The 20,713-nt window shown below is 41.4% G+C and overlaps 1 protein-coding gene across 1 annotated transcript; it reads right to left on the bottom strand.

Annotated features, from left to right (window-relative positions):
* Window positions 1-8,569: 8,569 nt before the first annotated feature.
* LOC9270560 (uncharacterized) lies at window positions 8,570-9,488 on the bottom strand. Its single transcript, XM_015779334.3, has one exon. It carries the CDS (start codon window positions 9,321-9,323, stop codon window positions 8,970-8,972), a length of 354 nt encoding a protein of 117 aa, XP_015634820.2. The 5' UTR covers window positions 9,324-9,488; the 3' UTR covers window positions 8,570-8,969.
* Window positions 9,489-20,713: the final 11,225 nt, after the last annotated feature.

Genomic DNA, 20,713 nt, shown 5'->3' with positions numbered 1-20,713 from the left:
GAGACAGAGGAGAGGAGAGGAGGGGGGAGATGACGTGGCATCATGATATGTGGGGTCTATATGGGTCTTACGCTGACTCAGCCGTCACGTAGAACAAAACTAAGTCAAAACCACCGAAGGATCTCGGGTGACCGATTTTATATAGTTAAGAGACTCCGTATACCTAGTTTTGTGGTTGGAGGACGATTTTGTAACTCGATGAACCTTCGGTGTACTTTTTCCACGATAAAATCCAGTTGATTAATAAGCTGGTAAAGTAGCAAACTACTTTCTGTAAATTAAATATGACGGATTAATTAGAGCATGATTAGTTCAGTATTAGAAAATAAAAATAGATTAATATAATTTTAAAGCAAGTTTTCTATACTTTTCTTTTTTAAAAAAGTACCAACCGGTATCAGTTTAGAAAATGTGCATGAATAGTGAGGGAGTTTAAGCTGGAAAATGTGAGTATGCAAAATAACTGCACGCTAATTAATTTGCAAGAGAGTAAACGTTGAATAACTAGGACAATGCCACATAAGTATGTCGGGAGACTCACCTTCTGTATTGGAGTAATTAGCTTAACCTTGATTTATTTCCTTTGTTTATATACATAGAATCACTAGTGATCATCTGCAAATCAAAGCTATAGGAAGGGGCTCTCTGCGCCGCTCTCACGCGGGCGGCTCAGGAACGGAACCCTAGCCGCCCGCGCCACCCCCTCCCGACACCTCCAGCCACCGGAGCCCGCCGCCGAAAACCGTGCGGCCGGCCGGGAAGGCGGCGGTGGAGAAAACGCGCTGACGGCGGAGCGTCTCCTCGGCATGGGAGGTGACACGACGCACGCGTGGCAGGTGGCTGAGCGGCCGGCGGGGTGGATCCAGGTGCGTCGGATGCGGATCCGGCCTCCCCGGTGGCGGATCTGGCCCCCTAGTGGCCAGATCGGAAGAGAGGCAGCGACGGCGCGGCGACTCGACTTGGCGTCGAGCTCGCGACAGTGGCGGCGCATCTCGGCGAAAGAACTCGCGGTGGCGGCGACGGCCGCGATGGCATGTCGGCGCGGCTTGGGCGGGAGAACTCGAGGCGGCGGCATCGGCGTGACTCGGACTTGCGGCGACGGTGGTGGCAACTGGGTGGGCCGGCCGGCGTGGTGGTGGCCGTCCGCTGGCGCTGGCGACGGCATCGGCGGCGGGCGACCACGGGATGTGGCGACCGCGGTGGGCCATATCTGGCTGAACGACGATCGCGATGGCAACGTGGCTACGGAGGCTGCGGCGGCAAGCCACGCGCATGGCTGCCGATGGCGGCGGCGGCGGTGACGGTCGCGGCTGGCGGCGGCTACCAACGGCGGATGGTGATGGCGGCGGCGACACGGCAGGTGGTGGCCACCGTGGCTAAGGTGGGAGGAGGCATGGCAGCCTCAAACAGCTAGCCGAGGGCGTGGCAGACGGCTGCATCTGGTTGGCGCGGCAACATTTGGAGGAGGGGTTGAAGACCGTCTTGGCGCAAAGAGGCGCAGCCGATGGCAGCGGAGGCCGGCTAGGCGCGAGAGATGCGGACGGCGCAAATGGAGGCCGGTTTGGTGCGAGAAGCGCGACCGATGGAGGGAGGCCGGATTGGCACGAGAGGCGCGTCCGGTGGAGGAGGCCGGCTTGGCACGAGAGGCGCGGCTGGCGATGGAGGAGGCGACCTCGGTGCGAGGAGGAGCTGCCAGTGGGTGTGGAGCAGTTTTCGGCGCATGAAGGCTAGCCGGCGGGGGCGTCGGTGCAGGGGTCCCACATGTCGGCAGAGGTTGAGTGGTGGTGGAGCATCGGTGCATCAGCCGTGGATTCGCAGGTGAGCGGGTGAAAACCCAGCCCAGCCTTAGCCGGACCGACAACAATGGTTAATTTTCCCTCCTGAGGGCGTTATCGTGCTGTATCACCCCTCAAGGGTGGTTGCCGGGTGAAAGCCCAGTCTTGGCTCCTTTGAGCCCCGACGGACGGTGACGCGGTTTTCCATCGCTTCTCTTCTTAAAGACATCTTTTTGGCAGCTAGCTGTTGGGCGATCTCGTCTGCGTTACTTTGTTGGTCTAGCTGCAGTTGGTCACGCTTAATGGCGGTCGATCCGGTGCTAGCCTTCTTCCGGACTTATGTGTTGGCACTGTTGGTGTGTGGGTGGTGGTATATTTTTTTACTTTTTCCTGGTTACGACCCTCCAGTGTTGTAATCTTGTAATTTATAACTACTCTATCAATCAAACTTTACACCGTCTCGTGCGAATCTTTAAAATCTGTAGTTTGCACTTAGCAGAATAGACAGATAGCGACGAAGATACGTGCGTTGCTCGCTTGTTAATTCCTACCACCTCCGTGTGTAATATATAACGTCATTAACATTTTAGAAAATATTTGACCATTCGTCTTATTTAAACCTTTCTAAAATATAAAATATATTTAAGTCATACTTTAAAAAATATTTAATAATAATAAGATAAATAATAATTATATATTTTTTGAAAAATAAGACGAATGATTAAACGTATCTAAAAATTTAACAGCGGGGAGACCGTGTTTGATTATGACTACCGACGAGGCAAGCAGAAGATCGATTCGGCAAGATTTGATCGATCCACCGGACAAAAATCAAATTAAGGTGATTAATCCATCGCACGCGTAATTAAACATGCGAACGAGACGTGGTTGCCTCACTCATGTCCATTAGTATTTTTAGTAGCACCATGATGCACTGTCACACCGAGATCGACGAGAATCTTGAGATATCCATGCATGTTTTCGCAAATACATGACCTGATCAGCAGATATTCAAATTGATCGGATCGACCTGTTGATTAGTTCAGATTATTGAGATTTGAGAAATTCAACGACGACCCGTCTCAGTCTCCGCAGACAAATGTCTGAAGTTATAATTGATTCGCTTTCTTAAATGGTTGATACTATACAGTTTTTGCATATAATTCGTCTGATTCGATCCGGTGATCACCAGTGAAATGAACTATATTATATATACCAAAATGAAATAAAATAAATAAACAGTAACAAATGCTGATCAAATCAAGGCATATCAATATCACGAATATATGGCTTTGTTTTTCGTTACATTCATGGATGCTTTCTCTGAATTCGTCGCACAAAGCTAACCATTTCTGGTGACTGCATGCCAACAGAACACATGCAACTTGTGAATATACCACGTTGCCAAAATCTCAGATATCAGTGATATAACTACTGGCTTTCGTCTCTGTCGCGCAAGTGGCCATATATACATACACTTGTGTTCAAGCTCCATATAGCCAGGTATGCCGAACTCCGTTGCAATAATTTGCAAGTTGTATTGTAAAACGATGCTATTTTGGCTACGCCGGATCGGAGTATCTCGTTTTAGGCAGGAGATTATGGAATTGATGGTGCACTTCTAGCAGCCAAATTTTGTCTGACAATGATAGATAATATATGGGGCCAAAACATATACTATAATTCAAGACAAAAGTGCAAGCTAATGGACGTGACTACACAGCTAGTGATAGCTAGTTTGTCTAAACCAGCTACCACTCCACCTATAAGAGACTCTATCCACCTATACTTCAAATAAAATTTTCTCTTAAACTACTCATTTGATCTATGATCCGATTACACTGTTGTGTTCATAACAATTAAATCTTTATAATAAGATCTCACATGATTATATTTTGATGAAAAATTATAAATTACTTTTAGATTTCACTAAATTACTTTTAGATTTCACTAAATTACTTCTTCGACATATAAAAGTAAATTCAATAAAACTTAAAAGTAATTTACATATATTATAGAAGTAACTATAACAAAAGAAAATAACTTTAATAAATTTACTTCTAATGTCGTGACAAAGTTACTTCCATTTTGTTTTAAGATACTTTTATAATACATGTAAATACCTTTTAGACTTTATTGAATTTACTTTTATATGTCTAAGAAGTAAATTAGTAAAATCTAAAAGTAAATTATATATATATATGATAAAAGTAACTTACGTATATAATAAAAGTAATTTACAAATATAAATATTTTTTCATCGTAATATAATCATGTAAGATCTTGTTGTGAAGATTTAATTGTAACGAACACAATGTTGCAATCGGATTGTAGATCGGATAAGTAATTTGAGAGAAAACTTTATAAGAATGAAGAAAAAGACATGCATGTCTAAGATGAAAAATAAGCATGCACGTCAACACGTGTAGTAGTACTTCTTCTCATAATTCGTTCATCGCTGGTTATCACTAAACCGAGAAGATTTTATCCAAGCTAATATATTATGTGGTGCCACAGATCGGGAGGCAAGGCCATTTCAACCTTGCGATTAATGGCCTTTTTGTAGCTCGTGCCAAACCTTGCTTAATTTGTTTGCCTAGCCAATTGCCATTATATTGTTCTGTTTTGGAGCGATCATTTTTCTAATAGAGAACTTTTACGGAACAACATATACTATGCTGCCATTATAAATGAGCATTTTTAATAATATCATGCTCTAGTCCCCAGACTCCCATGGAGTCATCGTGATAGGTGCATCTTATATTTTAAAAGCTGGTCTTTAATTTTAAAATAATAATAATAAACCTGGTGTTTGTTTTAACTAAAGCTACAACCACTTATTTCGTAATTCATGGTTCAAATATGATAGAATAAAGTCAAGTATTCAAAATACTGCAAAATTTCCATACAAACTTTTTCAAAAGAATTGCATCGATTCTGGACAAACAGCCCCTCGATCTAATTTCTCGCAGTCCAGATTAACTGAACGCACGTGCGTTTTATTTGTTTTCATAGTAGATGCACGCACATACGTCATTCTTTCTTGATTCTCGCATGTTGTATGATGTATGTATATACACTGCATTGATAATATGATTGATTTAGACAGAAAATGAATTAGTACAACCTCGTTTCAAAAATAAAGTAATCCCTCCGTACTCGTAAAGGAAGTCGTTTAGGACAATGTTTAAGTCAAACCTTGGGAATATAAATTTAACTCTCAAGTTGTTGAGTTTGAAGATGTAAAAATTATATGAATAGATTTGTCTTGAAAAATACTTGCATAAAAGTATACATATATCATTTTTCAATAAATATTTTTATAGAAACAAGTAGTTAAAGTTGTGTTTTGGAGACCGTGTCGCTGTCCTAAACGACTTACTTTACAAGTACGGAGGGAGTACTACCTCCTGTTGCAAACAAGTGACATTTTTTCAAGTTTTGAACATCAAAAGTCATCAAGGCACTAGTACTTTGACGATTCATTACTAAAGTATAAAACATATAAAAAAACAGAGGAAAGTTCTATTGTTCTGAAACTATTTTAGGAGCTAAATTTAGCCATACCACTTTTAAAGTTGAATAAAAAAATATCCAAAGAGATATTAGTAGATGTCAGTGTCATATGGGATCATGGCTTTGGGGTCCCTCACTTGGCCAATTTCCTTAACATGGAATGCAAAGTTGTCAAAGCCGTGTGGGTCGTGGGCCAGTAGTGCTTCTCTCCAGCCTAGGTAGACCAGATCCGAGGCCTTGCAGGGAGGTTCACATGATGTTTGCTTCTGCTTGTTGCCGCAGTGGCTGTAGCTGTGACGGTTGAGAATAGCTGCCGGCAACATAAGCTCTTAGAACGGTTTGAACATCTGAGACTGTTAGGGTCAATCGGCTCGGGTCGAACTAAGCCGTGCCAGCAGAGCTGTTCGGAGGCAACAACATGTCCCATACGGTTGTTGGGTGTGTTCAGTTCACTCTAAAATTAGAAGTTTAGTTGAAATTGGAACGATATGACGGAAAAGTTAAAAGTTTGTGTGTGTAGGAAAGTTTTGATGTGATGGAAAAGTTGGAAGTTTGAAGAAAAACTCAGCCATTGTACGAGGCCAACTGATTGCCGCTAAGGAAACTAGGCCATGGCACTGGTTAAAGATAGAAATGTTATGACCGCTCATATTGCAAAACGTATTTATTTGTGACCAGAGGAAGTATAACACAATTCCCCTTTCTTTTATCATTCATGATTCTATATTTTTATTTGCATGCTTCGCATGCACCTAAACGATGCATTCCACACACAAAAAAATTATAAATATAATTTTATCGGATTGCTTTTATAGGACAACCTTTTAATTTGTAGGAATCAATTCGTTCGTAGATATCCATCGATCTATAAATTTTAAGTATCTTAAACGGGTCGATGTAATGCCTTAAAAATTTGCTCCGTACCTCATGGTACCAAATCGTTTTCGATCGTTGAATCTAGCTAGATGAGATAGGCATTGTTAGATCTAACAGTCGAAAATGATTTAGTACTGTAAGATGCTGGTATCTTAAAGGTACTTTTTGTTGGACCAGAGCAAATCTCAATGTCTTACTTCTCTCGAAAAAAAAAATCTCAATGTCTTATGCATGCAGAGCGGGGAACCTTTCGTGCGTAGGTACAACCCGCTTCAATGCAGAATACAACAGCGTGCAAATTGATCAGGATTATTCAGGAGGAGCACGCATGGATGTATCGATCGGTTTGATGATCGATGTGGTTTGGTTGGTTGGTTGGTTGAAGGTCGGCTTCAGATTCAGCAGCTATCGCCAGCACTGTTCAATGATGTGCGTCGCCTCGCCTGAATTGGCCGATCGATGCGTCCATATGAACTGAACATTTCCGACTTGTTTAGCTCACCTAATTATTCAGTCGATATATATGATATTATTCCAGATATATTGTTTCTCTTTTCCAGGTTGTTCGCTGAAGAAGAAATTGCCTGGACAGTTCCAGCAGTGGACTGAGCAGTGGCGGACGTAGGATTTTATCCATTGCGTTTCGAGGAAAAGATTCGATCTGCCCTTTTTATTTCTGCGATCCGTGTTAATTTGGAACTAGAAAATATAGATCATCAACAAGATTAACTTTTTTCCTTCTTTTCGGAGTGGAAGGTAGCTGGGATTCTTCTTGTGCCACTAAGTAGTGGTGGAATTCGATTATTATTTGGTACCCTAAAAGAAATGAAGAAAAAAAAGTAGTAAGTGGAATGTGATTCTGGAATACCATTTTCAAGATCTCACAGGACCAGATGCTGTTGGGCTGTTCCCCGGGGTTGTCGATTGATGCAGACGACTCGGTTTTAATTAGTCAGTTCACACTTCGCAACTTGATCACTCTAATTATGTATGTAACTGCAAGTGGGGAAGTAATTTACTTGCAGTAGTTGCTCAGCATGCAGTAATAATATGCAAGTCAGTAATCAGTCTTGACTTGGTAAAGTACTGAATTATTGCATAACTGAACTGAACACTCTGTAACTCTGTCGAGTAGTGCTCCGGTGCAATATACTTACAGTATTCTACTACAAGTAGAATTAATCTCGACCGTTTATGTTAAAAGATAGATTAGTAATCTTTTCATACAGATTAGGGGTAATTTTGGAATAGGATGATCATCTCGACCGTTTGCCGCAACGCATCTCGCCCCCGACGCATCACCGCGGTTTCTGCTCCTCCTCCCGACAGGCGGCGACGCGGCCGGCGGCGCTGCGCCCGAGCCCCCGACGCTGGCCCGCATCACTACCAAAATTTCTCATCCTCCTCTTCCTCTTCCCCTGATTTTTTTTGTCATGATGTGACCAGGGCAGGGTCGTTGGTGGACCTGCTCCCTTGGTAAGTTTCCCAACTCTGATATCGCATTCTTGCTGATGAAAAAGATCTTCCGAATTGCAACAATCTGATATGGCTCACTGAACTTTTGATCTTTGCTGATGAAAAGATCCTCCAAAATCTTTACTGAAATTTTGCTTCCTGAATTGAGCTTAACTGTTGCATAATGAACTGCGCTTACATGTTGCATACTGAACTGAGCTGGGCTGCATTTCTATGTCTGAAACAGTCGCTGGCATTGGTTCACGCCGACGTCGACGACGACAAGGTTCTCTTCGTGCCGTGGGTGTGAGTGGAGACCGACTTCAGGACTGGCGACAACCCGTGGTGGGCGTAAGCTATAACAACATGATCCATATCATCAGCAGCAAAATTCACTTCTATGATCAGCTTGTAGCTATAAGTCCGCTGTACCCTATAAGAAAACGCTGCTGCAGAGAAGGCGGCGAGGCCAGGGGAGGCGACGGCGCTGGAGGGGACGGAGGCAGCGAGGGAGAAGGACCAGCGACAAAGACGGGTATGGAGAGGAACGGGCGATGAAGGAGAGGGATGGAGGGGAATGACGTTGATTAGAATAGGATAGGGAGAGGGTGAACAGTTAGATAATGGCAAATTATGATAATACCTCCACGCGAATTATTATCTCTAGACAAATATACCCCTCCACATTTCTACTCCCATAAAATTTGGTGGGAGTAGAACTAGATCTCAACCTTACGATTAAATACGATCAACGGCTCATATTCTACTCCAAGTAGAAAGGACCGGAGCGAGCTGCTCAAAATTAAGAGATGTTGCTGATAGATGAACACAGTACATGTTCACAGTTTGTTTCATTTCTCCACTTTTGACAGTGAGGTTGGATCAAGCTGGGCAAGCAATTCAACAGCAGCAGCATCAGTGGCTGGCATGAACAGGTCAGAGAGACATAATCACATAAATCGAGCCTTGATTGAACTAGCTGCTGCCACTACAATTAATCAGCTAACTAATCTGCTTATCTGCTGCTGCTAATTACACATCGAGCCTTGATTGAACAGCAGCAGCATCAGTGACTGGAATGGACAGATCAGACAAGCACAGAGCCTTTTGATTGAACTAGCTAAGCTAGTGCTACAACTACTGATCAGCTAACTAATTAATCTTCTGCTAATCTAGTGCTCTGAGCTGTTCATGCAGATGTTGCAGGTTCATCTCCTTCCCAGCAACGGGAGAAATCAAGAACCAACTATAAGCTCTGCCTAGCTCGACGCCGGCGACGGCGAGCCTGGGGGGTTTGATCGATCCATCGGCGGCGAGAGGCGACACAGCTTCTCCTTCCGATCCCGGTCACCGTGACGGCGGCGCGGAGGAGGAGACGCGGACGGGGGCGCGGCGGCCCGTGCCGGAGCCGCCGCAGCTCCGGCAGGGCGCCCGCCGCGTGCCGGCGCACGCCCGGCACCCGGAGCAGTCGCCCCGGGCGTCGGACCACCGCGCGCACAGCCGGCACTCCTCCCGCCCCGTCCCTCCGCACGCCGCGCACCGCGGCGCCGGCTCCGGCGCCCCCCACCGCAGCAACGCAGCCGGCGACGACGTTCTGCCGCTGCTGCTACTGCTGTTGCTGCTCCTGTTCGCCATCGCCACGCCGGCCAGCATCCCCAGACCCGCGGACGCCACCGCGATCGGCGCCACCACCACCACCATGGTCGTCACTCGTCGGTAGCTAGCTAAGCAAGCAAGCGAGCAAGCTGGATCGATCGATCGATGGATGGATCGTTGGAGGGAGAGAGATGGGTGGGTTTCTTGGAGGAGATGAGATGAGATGAGATGAGGCGAGGGGAGGGGAGGAGGGGGGAGATATATAGTAGAGTGGGTGGGTCGTCGCGTGGGGCGTCGTCAAGGCGGGCGTCATGGCGACCATGGGCATTGGGGCAATGGGCGGATGGTGGGTGGGTTTTGGAGGGTAGTGATTATACTATCTGTTTTTTAATAAATGACGTCGTTAACTTTTTCTCACATGTTTGACCATTCGTCTTATTCAAAAAAATTTATACAAATATATAAGATATAAATCACAAGTACTATGAGTGATAAAATAACTCATAACAAAATAAGCTATAATTACGTAAATTTTTTGAATAAGACGAATGGTTAAACATGTGAGAAAAAGTTAACGGCGTCATCTATTAAAATGTTTGACCATTCGTCTTATTCAAAAAAATTTATACAAATATATAAGATATAAATCACAAGTACTATGAGTGATAAAATAACTCATAACAAAATAAGCTATAATTACGTAAATTTTTTGAATAAGACGAATGGTTAAACATGTGAGAAAAAGTTAACGGCGTCATCTATTAAAAAACGGAGGAGTATTATTTTTCATTGATTAATATAATTTATTAATTAGCTGGGGACGAGGGGGGAAATTAATTGGAGATTACTTAGACGCGTGGGAATTGTCGCTTTCCTAGTACTAGTAGTAGCTTAATAATATAATTAAAATTTCATATATTTTATAAAACTTTTTTCTAAAAATTTTAAAATAGACCCTTGATTTTTTTAATATGTTAAAAGATTACCTGTTTTTATTTCAAAACTTTTAAATGTAACTATAGTATATGCTATAATGTAATTATATATAATTACACTATAACAATTTTATTAGTCTATATAATATGTATATGAGTACTGCAAAATTACATGTACACTAAAACTGTACTACAGTTGTTTGAAAGTATATAAAAAAACTTATGATAGTCTTTTAGCAATTCTCTGTTTTTTTTTCATAAACAGGGTGCACCTTTTCTCGGCACGGTTAATTTGGTCTTGTCACTCAACATAGGTATTCCACTGAAGCTTCTAGATATAGCAAGTGGAAAATTTTATCTTTCAACTAATTAGTTAGAAAAAAGTATTGGCTGAAAATGTAAATTCTTTTTTCCTAGACTAATGTTCTCACTAGCTTGGCTTCATACGTCAAAATCGTTCTCCGGTGGCTTTTTCATGGTGTGTGTCCATGTTTCGATCACCAAAAATTTAATTGTAACCCTGGTTTGATGGAATCTTTATGTTCCAACCTCTAGTAACCCATCATCCGAATTCCTGGAAATTTCATGACTCAATAAACATCTATTTGTGATATACATCTAATAAGGAATCCAGACTACTTCATAAATGTGCATGATGGCAACTGCAGTGCAGATGTGAGATACATCTCATTGCCATGAAACATCTCTTCTAGCCTTCTCCCTTGTCCTTTCTACATGTTGGATGGCCATCTTTCTTTTTCTCCAGCATAGACAGAATCAACCCTTTCACCTTTGCTATTCATTAGGCAACCAAAAAACTAAAAGAAAAAAAATAGTTGAATCTGCTCATGGTTGATTTGCACCACGATTCGTGCTCCTGCCGTCCTCCTTGGTAGTGGCTTCTTGACCGATGCCATTGAGAGTGGCGGCGCGTGAACTAAGTTTTGAAGTAGGTTTAGGAAGAAAGAAGACGGAGGATTTTCAGGCTTACAGGAATAGCCGGGGTGGTGGTGGCCCAATAATAGGTGGTGTTCGTGACTGGTAGTGAAGCGGCGGCATCGCCACACTAGCTGAGGGAAAGGAGGACACATTTATTATCCAGTGTTAGTGGCAAGCCAGGGCAGATCTACCAGAGTGGCTAGGGACTCAGGAATGGTACGTGGTGACAGATCTGGTAGCGGGATCCGCTAGAGATGAGGGAGGAGAGATGGGGTTATGGCTTCTCACCGAAGAGATTATGAGGTAGGAGTATGGCGACCGTATCTACTGGCTCAAGCCGTTGGAGACAGGGGAGGAGTGGTTAGGCAAGAGAATCTTGTTGTAGATGGCTCATTGACAATGAGCTATGAAGGGAGACCATAATAGAGAAGATGGCGGTGCGTTGTTGAAGGTGGCGGCGCGTAGGTGGAGGTGGGAATGGGGCGTGGAGAGAGAGGGAGGAAATGGTTTTAACCCTAGCACAAATCTCAAAGTGATCCTGGCCATTGAAGTATTAACCGATGGTTTGGGCAATCTTAGGCAACTGTTTAATAGCAAAACCCCTTTCCCTTTTTTACACGGAACATTTAGATATTGATTGTTAAAGTATAAATAAATCGTCTGTCTTTTTTTTCATGAAATTATTTCTTTAGTGCAGTATACCAGTGCACTTTTAGCTGAACTGATTGAGGCATGGTACTCGCGTACTGTTCGCAATTTGCCAAAGAAAAATCAGCTTTGCTCGAAACAGCGTCTGGTATAGATTGGCGAAAGTGGTTTTCCATCTTTTAAGTTGGCACTGAGGTGCCCAGATTTAGACAGGAAAACGACAGCGACATGATCATCGATTGGAATTGCTGGTCCTCTTTAATTTTCTTAAGGATCAATCAATCAATCAAGCTGCTGAATTATCTTCGCCGTGTAAAAGGAATTGCTTAGCTTAGCTAGCTAATTAAGCTATCCCATGGACCGCAGTGCACTTCATCTAGTAGTGACCAGAAGCTCCTAGTCAAAAAGGTGTTTTTTACACCCTGGAAATTAAAAAGAGCCCAGTTGGTAGATGTATCTGATAGTTGGTAAATGGTTTATGGTTTTAATAACAAGATCCCGTGTTCAATCCTTAACGCGGTCATAATTTTTTCTTAAAAAAAGTTTCGACAAACATATTTCCTCCAAATCTCATTTTTCTAAAAGAGCCCAGTTTATTGATCAGAATAAAAAAACGAGATTTAAAGGGACATGTCCCTCCAAATATATTTTTTTTAGGAACAAGCAGGAGCTCCTACAATTCACTATAAAAGAAGAGAGTTGATTTAATTTATAAGGAAAATCGGACCCTAAAAATCTTACAAACGGCACGGTTAATTTATAGAAAACTAGCAAAAACCCAGTATTGATAAACTGAACCTAAGAACTAAGAACACCAGCCCAACAAGGAAAAAACTCATAAAACGAAGCTTTCAAGAAGGACATGGGCGCCGACAGAACAACAAGATCGTCCTATCCTAACGATTCTAAGGTTTTCACCCGGAGAAATCCCTTGATGTGGAGTTGAAAAAGGATCCAATAGTAACGCCTTCAAGAAGGTAAATAGCACCGGGTGTCGCTGTTGCTAGCATCGGCAAGCCAAGCAAGGTTTTCACCTCGGAGTTTCATCCAAACATAGTGTCCGCAACGGAAGCCACCAAATGTCACCTGCACACCGAGGTCCCTCCAAATAATTTATAAGAAGAAATTATGAGTATGTTGAAAATTTAACACTGCAGATCGGGGTTAAAATCACAACCATTTACTACTGCACAATCAAATATATCTTTGTTTATTGATCGGAATGAAATTCACTTTGTTCCAACTTGTGTGAACATATAACTTTCATCCATCCAGAAACCAAAAATGTTTTGCTTTCCCATTACACGAAAAGTACACACGTACGCGTACACCACCACACTTATACTCCGAGATATGCCACACGCAAGAAGAAAATAGTACTGTACCCTCCTTAACACGTAATCGACAAACTAATACGGAGAATAGTTCCAATATAATCATAGAGTTAATGATTCTTACCAAGTCACGCTCACACATGCGCGTGTGTAAAATACGATCACACTAGCATTTAAACCATTGTGAATACCCTTGATGCTCTACCATGCCAGAGATGTTTGGGAAGGAATTACTAAAAGGAATCGATTTTTGGATTAAAAAAAATTCAAATATAATTATAGTTAATGTAAATGTAATTGTAACTATAATACAACTATAGCTAATTACCCTGTTCTACATAAAATTGCATGTATTTCTTTAAAGTTATAATATAGTTTAAAAATATAATTATCCTATAATTAAATATATTGTAGTTATATTTTTTCATAGAAAAGTGTGCCACTTTTTTAAAAGTTCCTTGGAAAATAGTACGACCAATTCAGTGAACAGCTTTTTTCTCCCATGTGTAGTTGCTGTTGTAGACTCTTATATAAATGGAAGTTTCGGTCAAGCTAGGCAAGTTAATTAACTAATATCGTGTGGCGATCGACTGATGATTCGGTCACTGACTAAACATGAACATGGTCAGCCGTCAGAGCTGGAGAGCTAGCAAGCAAGCAAACTGATTAATTAACAATTAATTGTTATCTAATTAAGCTAACTAGCTCCTGGAGAGATCAGTGGATCGACTGGGCTTACACAGAGGCGTGGTGGAAATTAAAGAAAAAGCAAAATCAAATAGAAATAAAGGTTAGAAGAATATTAGTACGATATATCGATGGCGATAGCTATCACTACCTCGTGCTCGCTCCGTTGAATCGAGACCAAGTGTTAAATTGCTGCTTACTTGGAATTTGGACTTGATCATCTTCGTTGTTCTCATCTCCAAAATTCTCCATAGCTAGCTTTAGCTTAGCTCTCTTCAGTTGCCTCTCCGTGCCATCTCCATCAGAGATCCCGTACGTATGTGGATCGCGATTGCATCACGCCTATCTAGAAGCTTGGATATATTCATCAGTGTTTTGGACTCAATATAATACTGAGTCACAATCCTAGTCTTTTTTACGAACATGTAAAAACTTTACACGTTAATATATTAGTAGAAAATATATTATATCTACAACAGGGTCTAGATGACTGAGGGGATACATGGAGAACAAAGGCAAGAAAGAGTTGCTACAACAACAGAAACTCTTAGAGAACCAGAAAAGCTAGCAGCAAACAGTACGAGACATTTAACGGGACTCCTAACATGCTAGTTTTTTCGCGAACGCGCAAACGATTGATTGCACATCAGTATACTAGAAATTAGAAAAAGACAGAGTTTTGATTATATGACGCAATGGGAAAAAGGCAGAGTTTTAATTATATGACGCAATGGCTAGGTGGCCATATATTGCTGCGGGCAGGAAAAAATAAAAAGGAACCGAAGGAAAACCACTTAAAGAAAAAAGAAACTCCTAATACTAGGGAGGGTGGAGGCCTAGCCCCACTAAACTTCTAACAAGCTACTATCCACTTTCATCCACGGTCACTCCTTCTAGGTAATAAGATCTTTTTATATTGTCGTCGACTCCTTTTTATATTGTTTTGTTAACCAAAAGTCACAACAGATTCAATTTAAAGCAGTGAACAAATTAAACTGCTGCAAGATAAGATCGACAAGATAACTTTTAAGATCTTTTGTCCAATTTGCAGCACTTTTTATTTTTCGGGAGGGTCAGGATCGTTTTAGTTTGGAAGGGCATGTGCAATTGGAAGCAGCTAACCCAATTTATTAACCTTCCTAGAAGCGATCGAAACACTATCTGATAATAATGAACTAATTATAATCACTACATTTAATATAAACAACAGCGCGTAGTACTGCAGGTAGCTTTAAGCCAGCCGTTAATTCCCTCTCGCCGCCGGCGGAGGCAGCTTGGCCATTGCTGGCTCTGCGCCGGCCACCCAGCCGGATTAATTCTTCCCTCCTGTCACCGCCGCCGCCGACGCCGCCGCCAGCACATGTCGTCCGGCCGGCCGGCCGACATGTTGCCTACTTGCACGCGCACGTGGTTCACAAAGCGGCGGCGGCGGCTAGAGGAGGTGCATGCGGAGCATGGCAGGTTAATTAACCTCCGACGACGACGCCGACGCGGTTAATTGGATGACGTGCTGGCCGCGACTTCTGTTTAACTTCTCCTGTCCCCGTTACGGTACTTCTTTCGAGATTACTTATCAGATTATTATTTACTTATTCACTTCACGCTTCAAAAAATAGAAAAACAATGTTATCCCGTTCGGACATAATGATACCTCTAAGTTATCGTCTGATATCTTGTAGGTATCAGTGATACCCGTTCAGACGAGGTATACACATCAACCATCTATTTCAAATCGAGCATCTATTTCAAATCGAGCCGTATGTAGATACGGAGGGATCATATGTGATAGTGGAATTAAAAACCGCGATACCCATAATTATGCTCAATAGCTCAAGTATATTATGTGTCCGATAAAGCGAGTAGTTGCTACCACACACACCTCGCAGACATGAAGAGAGATATGTCTATCCAGCGGTGTGGTAGTGAAGTTACAATGTTTAGACATGAAGAGAAATATGTCTGTCCAGCGGTGTGGTAGTGAAGTTACAATGTTTAAATCCTGATGTCCAAAATTACGTTGAAAGCTTCGTAATTGTGGACATCGCTACGATTAGCCGCGGCCACCCTGGCTGCCGTTCCGGCGAGGGAGAGAGGAGGTGTGTGTGCCGCGGCCGAGACGGCAAGATCAGTCACCATGGAATGGAAAGAAAACTATTGATCTACACTAGTCCAAGTTTAGTTACTACACCCAACCTGACATGAAGTGACTTGGTCAAGATGGCATCAAACCTGATCGATCTCTGGTCTTCGTCACATGGCTCAAATTGATCATTTTCTTAGCAAATGGTCGACGGTCTGCACGACTGCAACCAACTTGGGAGAGGACTGGGGCCAGCAAACAGTAATAGAATAGAACGAAACAAGATTTGATGGATTGCCACCCGCACAAAACAAATGCAATCATGCACCAAGAGAGACTTTTCGTCGTCCGGCGGTGACCGGGCTCCGATTTGGTCGTCGAATTGATTCTGGTGAAGACGGTGTGTTATATTATGTGTAACTACTCCAGCAATGAAAAGAAAAACCAGGATTTTTTTTAGAACAAGGAATTAATTTGCTGAAGGAACTTTCGAGGTTTGGAAGCATGGCCCGCCCGGGGCGATGTCAATGCACTAATCAATTCATTCAGGTTTAAAACATGTAAAATATAATTATTTTTATAGAATTTAAAGTTTATAGAATAATATAAAGATTTCTGACACACTAATTCCAGTGTATAAAAATCCATACATTTTCAACCAATCAATCTATCCCCAAAAATAGTTATTGAAGAATTTAAAGTTTATATAATAACATATTACCTAGGATAGAACGTGATATTACCTAGTACTACGAATCTGGATAAGACTGTCTAAATTCATAAAAATAGGTAATTTCACATCATGTTCTAGGTAGCTATATTTTGGGACAGAAGAAATAAGAGTTTCTAAGACGCTAATTTCAATTTATAAAAACCCATACATTTTGTACCAATCGGAATACTCCATACATTTTCAACCAATCACCTTTGGTTTATCATATAGAGTGGGATGAAATGGAATGAGCCCACTTTTAGGAGTGTTTGATTAGAAGACAATGTGACATGGATCACCCTTGTTGATAGGGATATTCTCTCCAGGGTATTTAACTTTTTGTCACTTTTAAGATGTCAAAATTAATAATTTATCACTCACAATTTATGACATGTGGGTCCTCATGTGTCAGACATGTAGATCCAATGGTAAATTCTTAATTGCCACTTGTAGGAGTGAAAAATTGTTAAATATCTCATTTGTGTAAGATCCTAGCTATCTGATCACTCAAAAAAAATATCTATCTCTCATGTCAAACAAACAAGGGTTAATTGGATCCATACTATTGTAGATATGCCGATTTAGATAAATGCCATTGCAATTCATTTATTTGTATCCATACCATTGAATTCTCACAAAATTGTAACCATGCCTTCGCCATTATGTTTTCCATCTTCCTCCCCCAATTTTTTTCTTCGCTCTCTCTTCTCTCTCCCCAACGGCAGCAAGGTCTGCAAGCGCAGCACTCGGCAGCCTCATTGCAAGAGAGCAGACCCTGGGGAAGAGGTCCTTGCCGCCCACCACATTTGGCTTAGCCGGGAAGTGAGAGAAAGGGGAGAATGGAGGAAGAATATGAAACTAACAAGTGAGTTTCACATTTAGGGATATTTTGATCTATTTTGATCTTTATGATTACAGAAAACATAATGGCGATGGCATGATTTTAATTTTGCACGAATTCAAATGATATTGATACAAATAGATGAATTGTAATGGTATTTATTTGAATCGGCATATTTGTAATGGCATGGACCCAATAACATAAGAAACAAATAGTTGGACCATCTCATCTCAAAAAAACGAAGATGGGTCTAACACATCCTACCTGATCCGCAAACCTGAATTAATTCCAAAATTCAAAATTGACAGTTTGACCATTAAAGATTACTTTCTTCTCGTCAGCTTATTCACCGTATTGATGCTCCACTCTTCTCTAGAAATACAATTTTCTTAAATAGCTTTCTTCTTCTACTGTATTACATGCACCGTTTAAGTTAATTTCTCTCTATAATTAAATAAGATAATCTATGTGCACGTCCATAATTATGTGAACAGTCTATTAGAAACGGAATATAGGGCATGTTCGGCTACCGGGGCTGCGGCGCAGCACAGCCAGCGCGAACAATGCCGCACTCACTGTGCGTAGTTGCAGCCGCCGCAGTTGGCCTGCCGAACAGGCCCTAGCATGATATACCGATATCATGCCGTCCGCGAGACGGTCCCCATTGCAGCTGACCGTAGAAGAGCTACCCATACCCTTTGGCCGAATTTCTCTTAAATTAAGCGAGCAAACGGTTTAAGCTAGCCGATAAACTAAACACAATTGTGCATTTTCTTTTTGCAAGGCCCCTACCATTCAGAAGCGCGTAAGAGAGTTTCAAAAAAAAAAATTAGAGAGAGAGCGCGCGCGCAAACAAAGCAGTATGGGTGTAAACGCTTAATGTCCAAACCCGAAAACTGCCGTTAGAGTGCCTGTAGCACCGGACCGTATTGGTACGAACATCATTTTTCGACTCTTTGGCAACATCAGGTGAAGAACTTTGCACTCTTTCCCTTTTTTTCCCCTTTACTTTTTTTCCTTTACTTTTTGAACGAGATTCAGACGCAGGAATGCAACATCATAAATTATTTTTATTATTAGACGCATTGCCGCAACAGTGTACCACACCATTTTCCTATCAATTCTCCTATCAGGACTTCTCTCTCCGTGTGTATATATAGCACTCCTATGATTTTTAGAATCAGTCCATAAACATATATGCGTTCCTACTAATTTTAGAATCCATCATAAATGTAAGCATTCACACGAGTTTTAGAAAATATAGCACTCTAGAAATGCTTTATATTTGTAAACAAATTTCAAACACAAAATGCTTGTGCTTACATGAGGAATTATGTTTGAAGCTTTCAACAATGCAGATGTCAAAACAAATACTAAATACCAACGACCTAATACCAATAAATAAACAGCCAAACAATAATACGTGGTTCAAGTGGTTGGACACGAGTCTACAAGTTTGTGGCAAAGTGGACCTTTATGCAATAAACTAACATATGGAATGCCACCAAACTAAAAGACAAGCATGAGACAACCTTCCAAATTAGTAGTCTTCAGATATGTCTAACGAACAAATGCATAAAAATAGCAGAAATAAAGCAATGACTAGCAATATGCCACCTTACTCCCACCAAACAGCAAAATAAAGCAATGAATTTGCAAAGCTTCACAAATAAAGCCAACTAAGGCCAAAACACTAACATGCAACACCCTAAGGGGCGAAGATTGTCGCTTCCTTAGCACTAAATTTTGGCAGTCTTAAAGAAATTCGACATCACAAAATCTGAATGTTCCATTTTCTTTTCAGTTAGTACATACTATAAAGAACGTGCTAAACCTGGTCCAAAGAAACCAGGACGAAATATATCAATGCATCCTCGATCAACCTGTGTGAACAAAGAATAAATAGACCAAGTAGAGCGGCTAGTACGCATGACAGTTGAGCATGCTTGGTTCAGGATCTATAAGAAGTCTTCCATATTTGGCTTGACAATACCCATAGTCCCATAAAGATTAAATAAAGCAATAAGAAATGCAAATAAGGTGCAATTCACGTAACAACTAGTGTTACACAAAAACCTGTCCCCAAAATTAGTTTGACAAACTTCATCACCCATGTCAAATTCCTAATAGCAGTTTATCATGCATCCAGTTTTTTCGTGTTGAATCAGACAGGCCAATCCGAGTGGATTCCAAGTTTTCAACACAGGTGTATGTGCCTAGGCAACACTATTTCCAACATCCAAGCAAGAAAAGCCAAATACCCACAACAATGTGTGCAAAGTTGGGGTGGTCAACGCTGCAAGGTGGTGTTTGTCACATCAAAGCATAGAGAAGCAAACCTACATGGGCTACATGCATTTCTTGAGATAATAAAAACGTACTCACCAATCAACAATCCTATAGTTACTAGTTTCTTTAGACAATAAAAACATATTCACCAAATAAACCATCCTATAACTAGTATAACAATTAACAAGAGAGTGCTAATCTTCGCAACAAAAAATCACAGATGCAAGACAGAAAATTTTTTCATCTCTTGACGTTGTATATATTCCCCTACAGCACATTCAAAACAAAACCTTTTTCTTTTAAAGAGAACATGAGAACAGCCTATTAAAATCTCCTTTTTTTTTGCATCTCTTTTTCACAAGCCAGTTGGATGGTATATCTGCATGGCAATGGACAGTTAACTAATGCAAGTTAAAAACAACTGAATGAGAATATAAGGAAATTTCACTAGCTTATTATGTCTCCTACTTTTCTTTACTCCCGGAACACCTAGAACCTACAATCAGTCTCAGCTAACTAAAACCTTCAGAATAGCTCACATAAATAATTGTTGCAGTACGCATCTTGAACATAGCCTCCAGACTAATGACTTGATCTGTGCGTCGCCATGTCCTAGTTCAGTTGGAAAAGAAATTCATTTACATGTTAAGAGAGTCATTAGCGGCAAAAAAAACATATCCAGAACCTCTGCACCGATGACTTTCCAGCATGGCAGATATGCTTCCATACCAAATGCATATATTTTACTATCAAAAGGGGAAACTTGTTACTCTTTGTCAGTAGAAAATGTGAAAAGAAGTCAAATTAATTAAAGAAACTCATATTACTGATTGTCAGTGGAAAATATAGAGAGCAATCCAAATTAAAACAAAAGTTAGTACGTTCCACAGTGGACGATTCATATCATCTCAACAATACCTGAGAAGCAAGCACTAACTCTGGCTGCCTCTGTCACGAGCAAACTGCCAAACAACTTAGGCAAAGCGTAAGATGTAAAAACTTAAAAGAGATTCAACAGAAACAAGCATAG

Source organism: Oryza sativa, chromosome 4 (assembly GCF_034140825.1).
Source record: "Oryza sativa Japonica Group chromosome 4, ASM3414082v1".
NCBI classification, from domain to species: domain Eukaryota; kingdom Viridiplantae; phylum Streptophyta; class Magnoliopsida; order Poales; family Poaceae; genus Oryza; species Oryza sativa.
The sequence above is the reverse complement of the archived record's forward strand: the minus strand, read 5'-3'. Positions and strand labels throughout refer to the sequence as shown.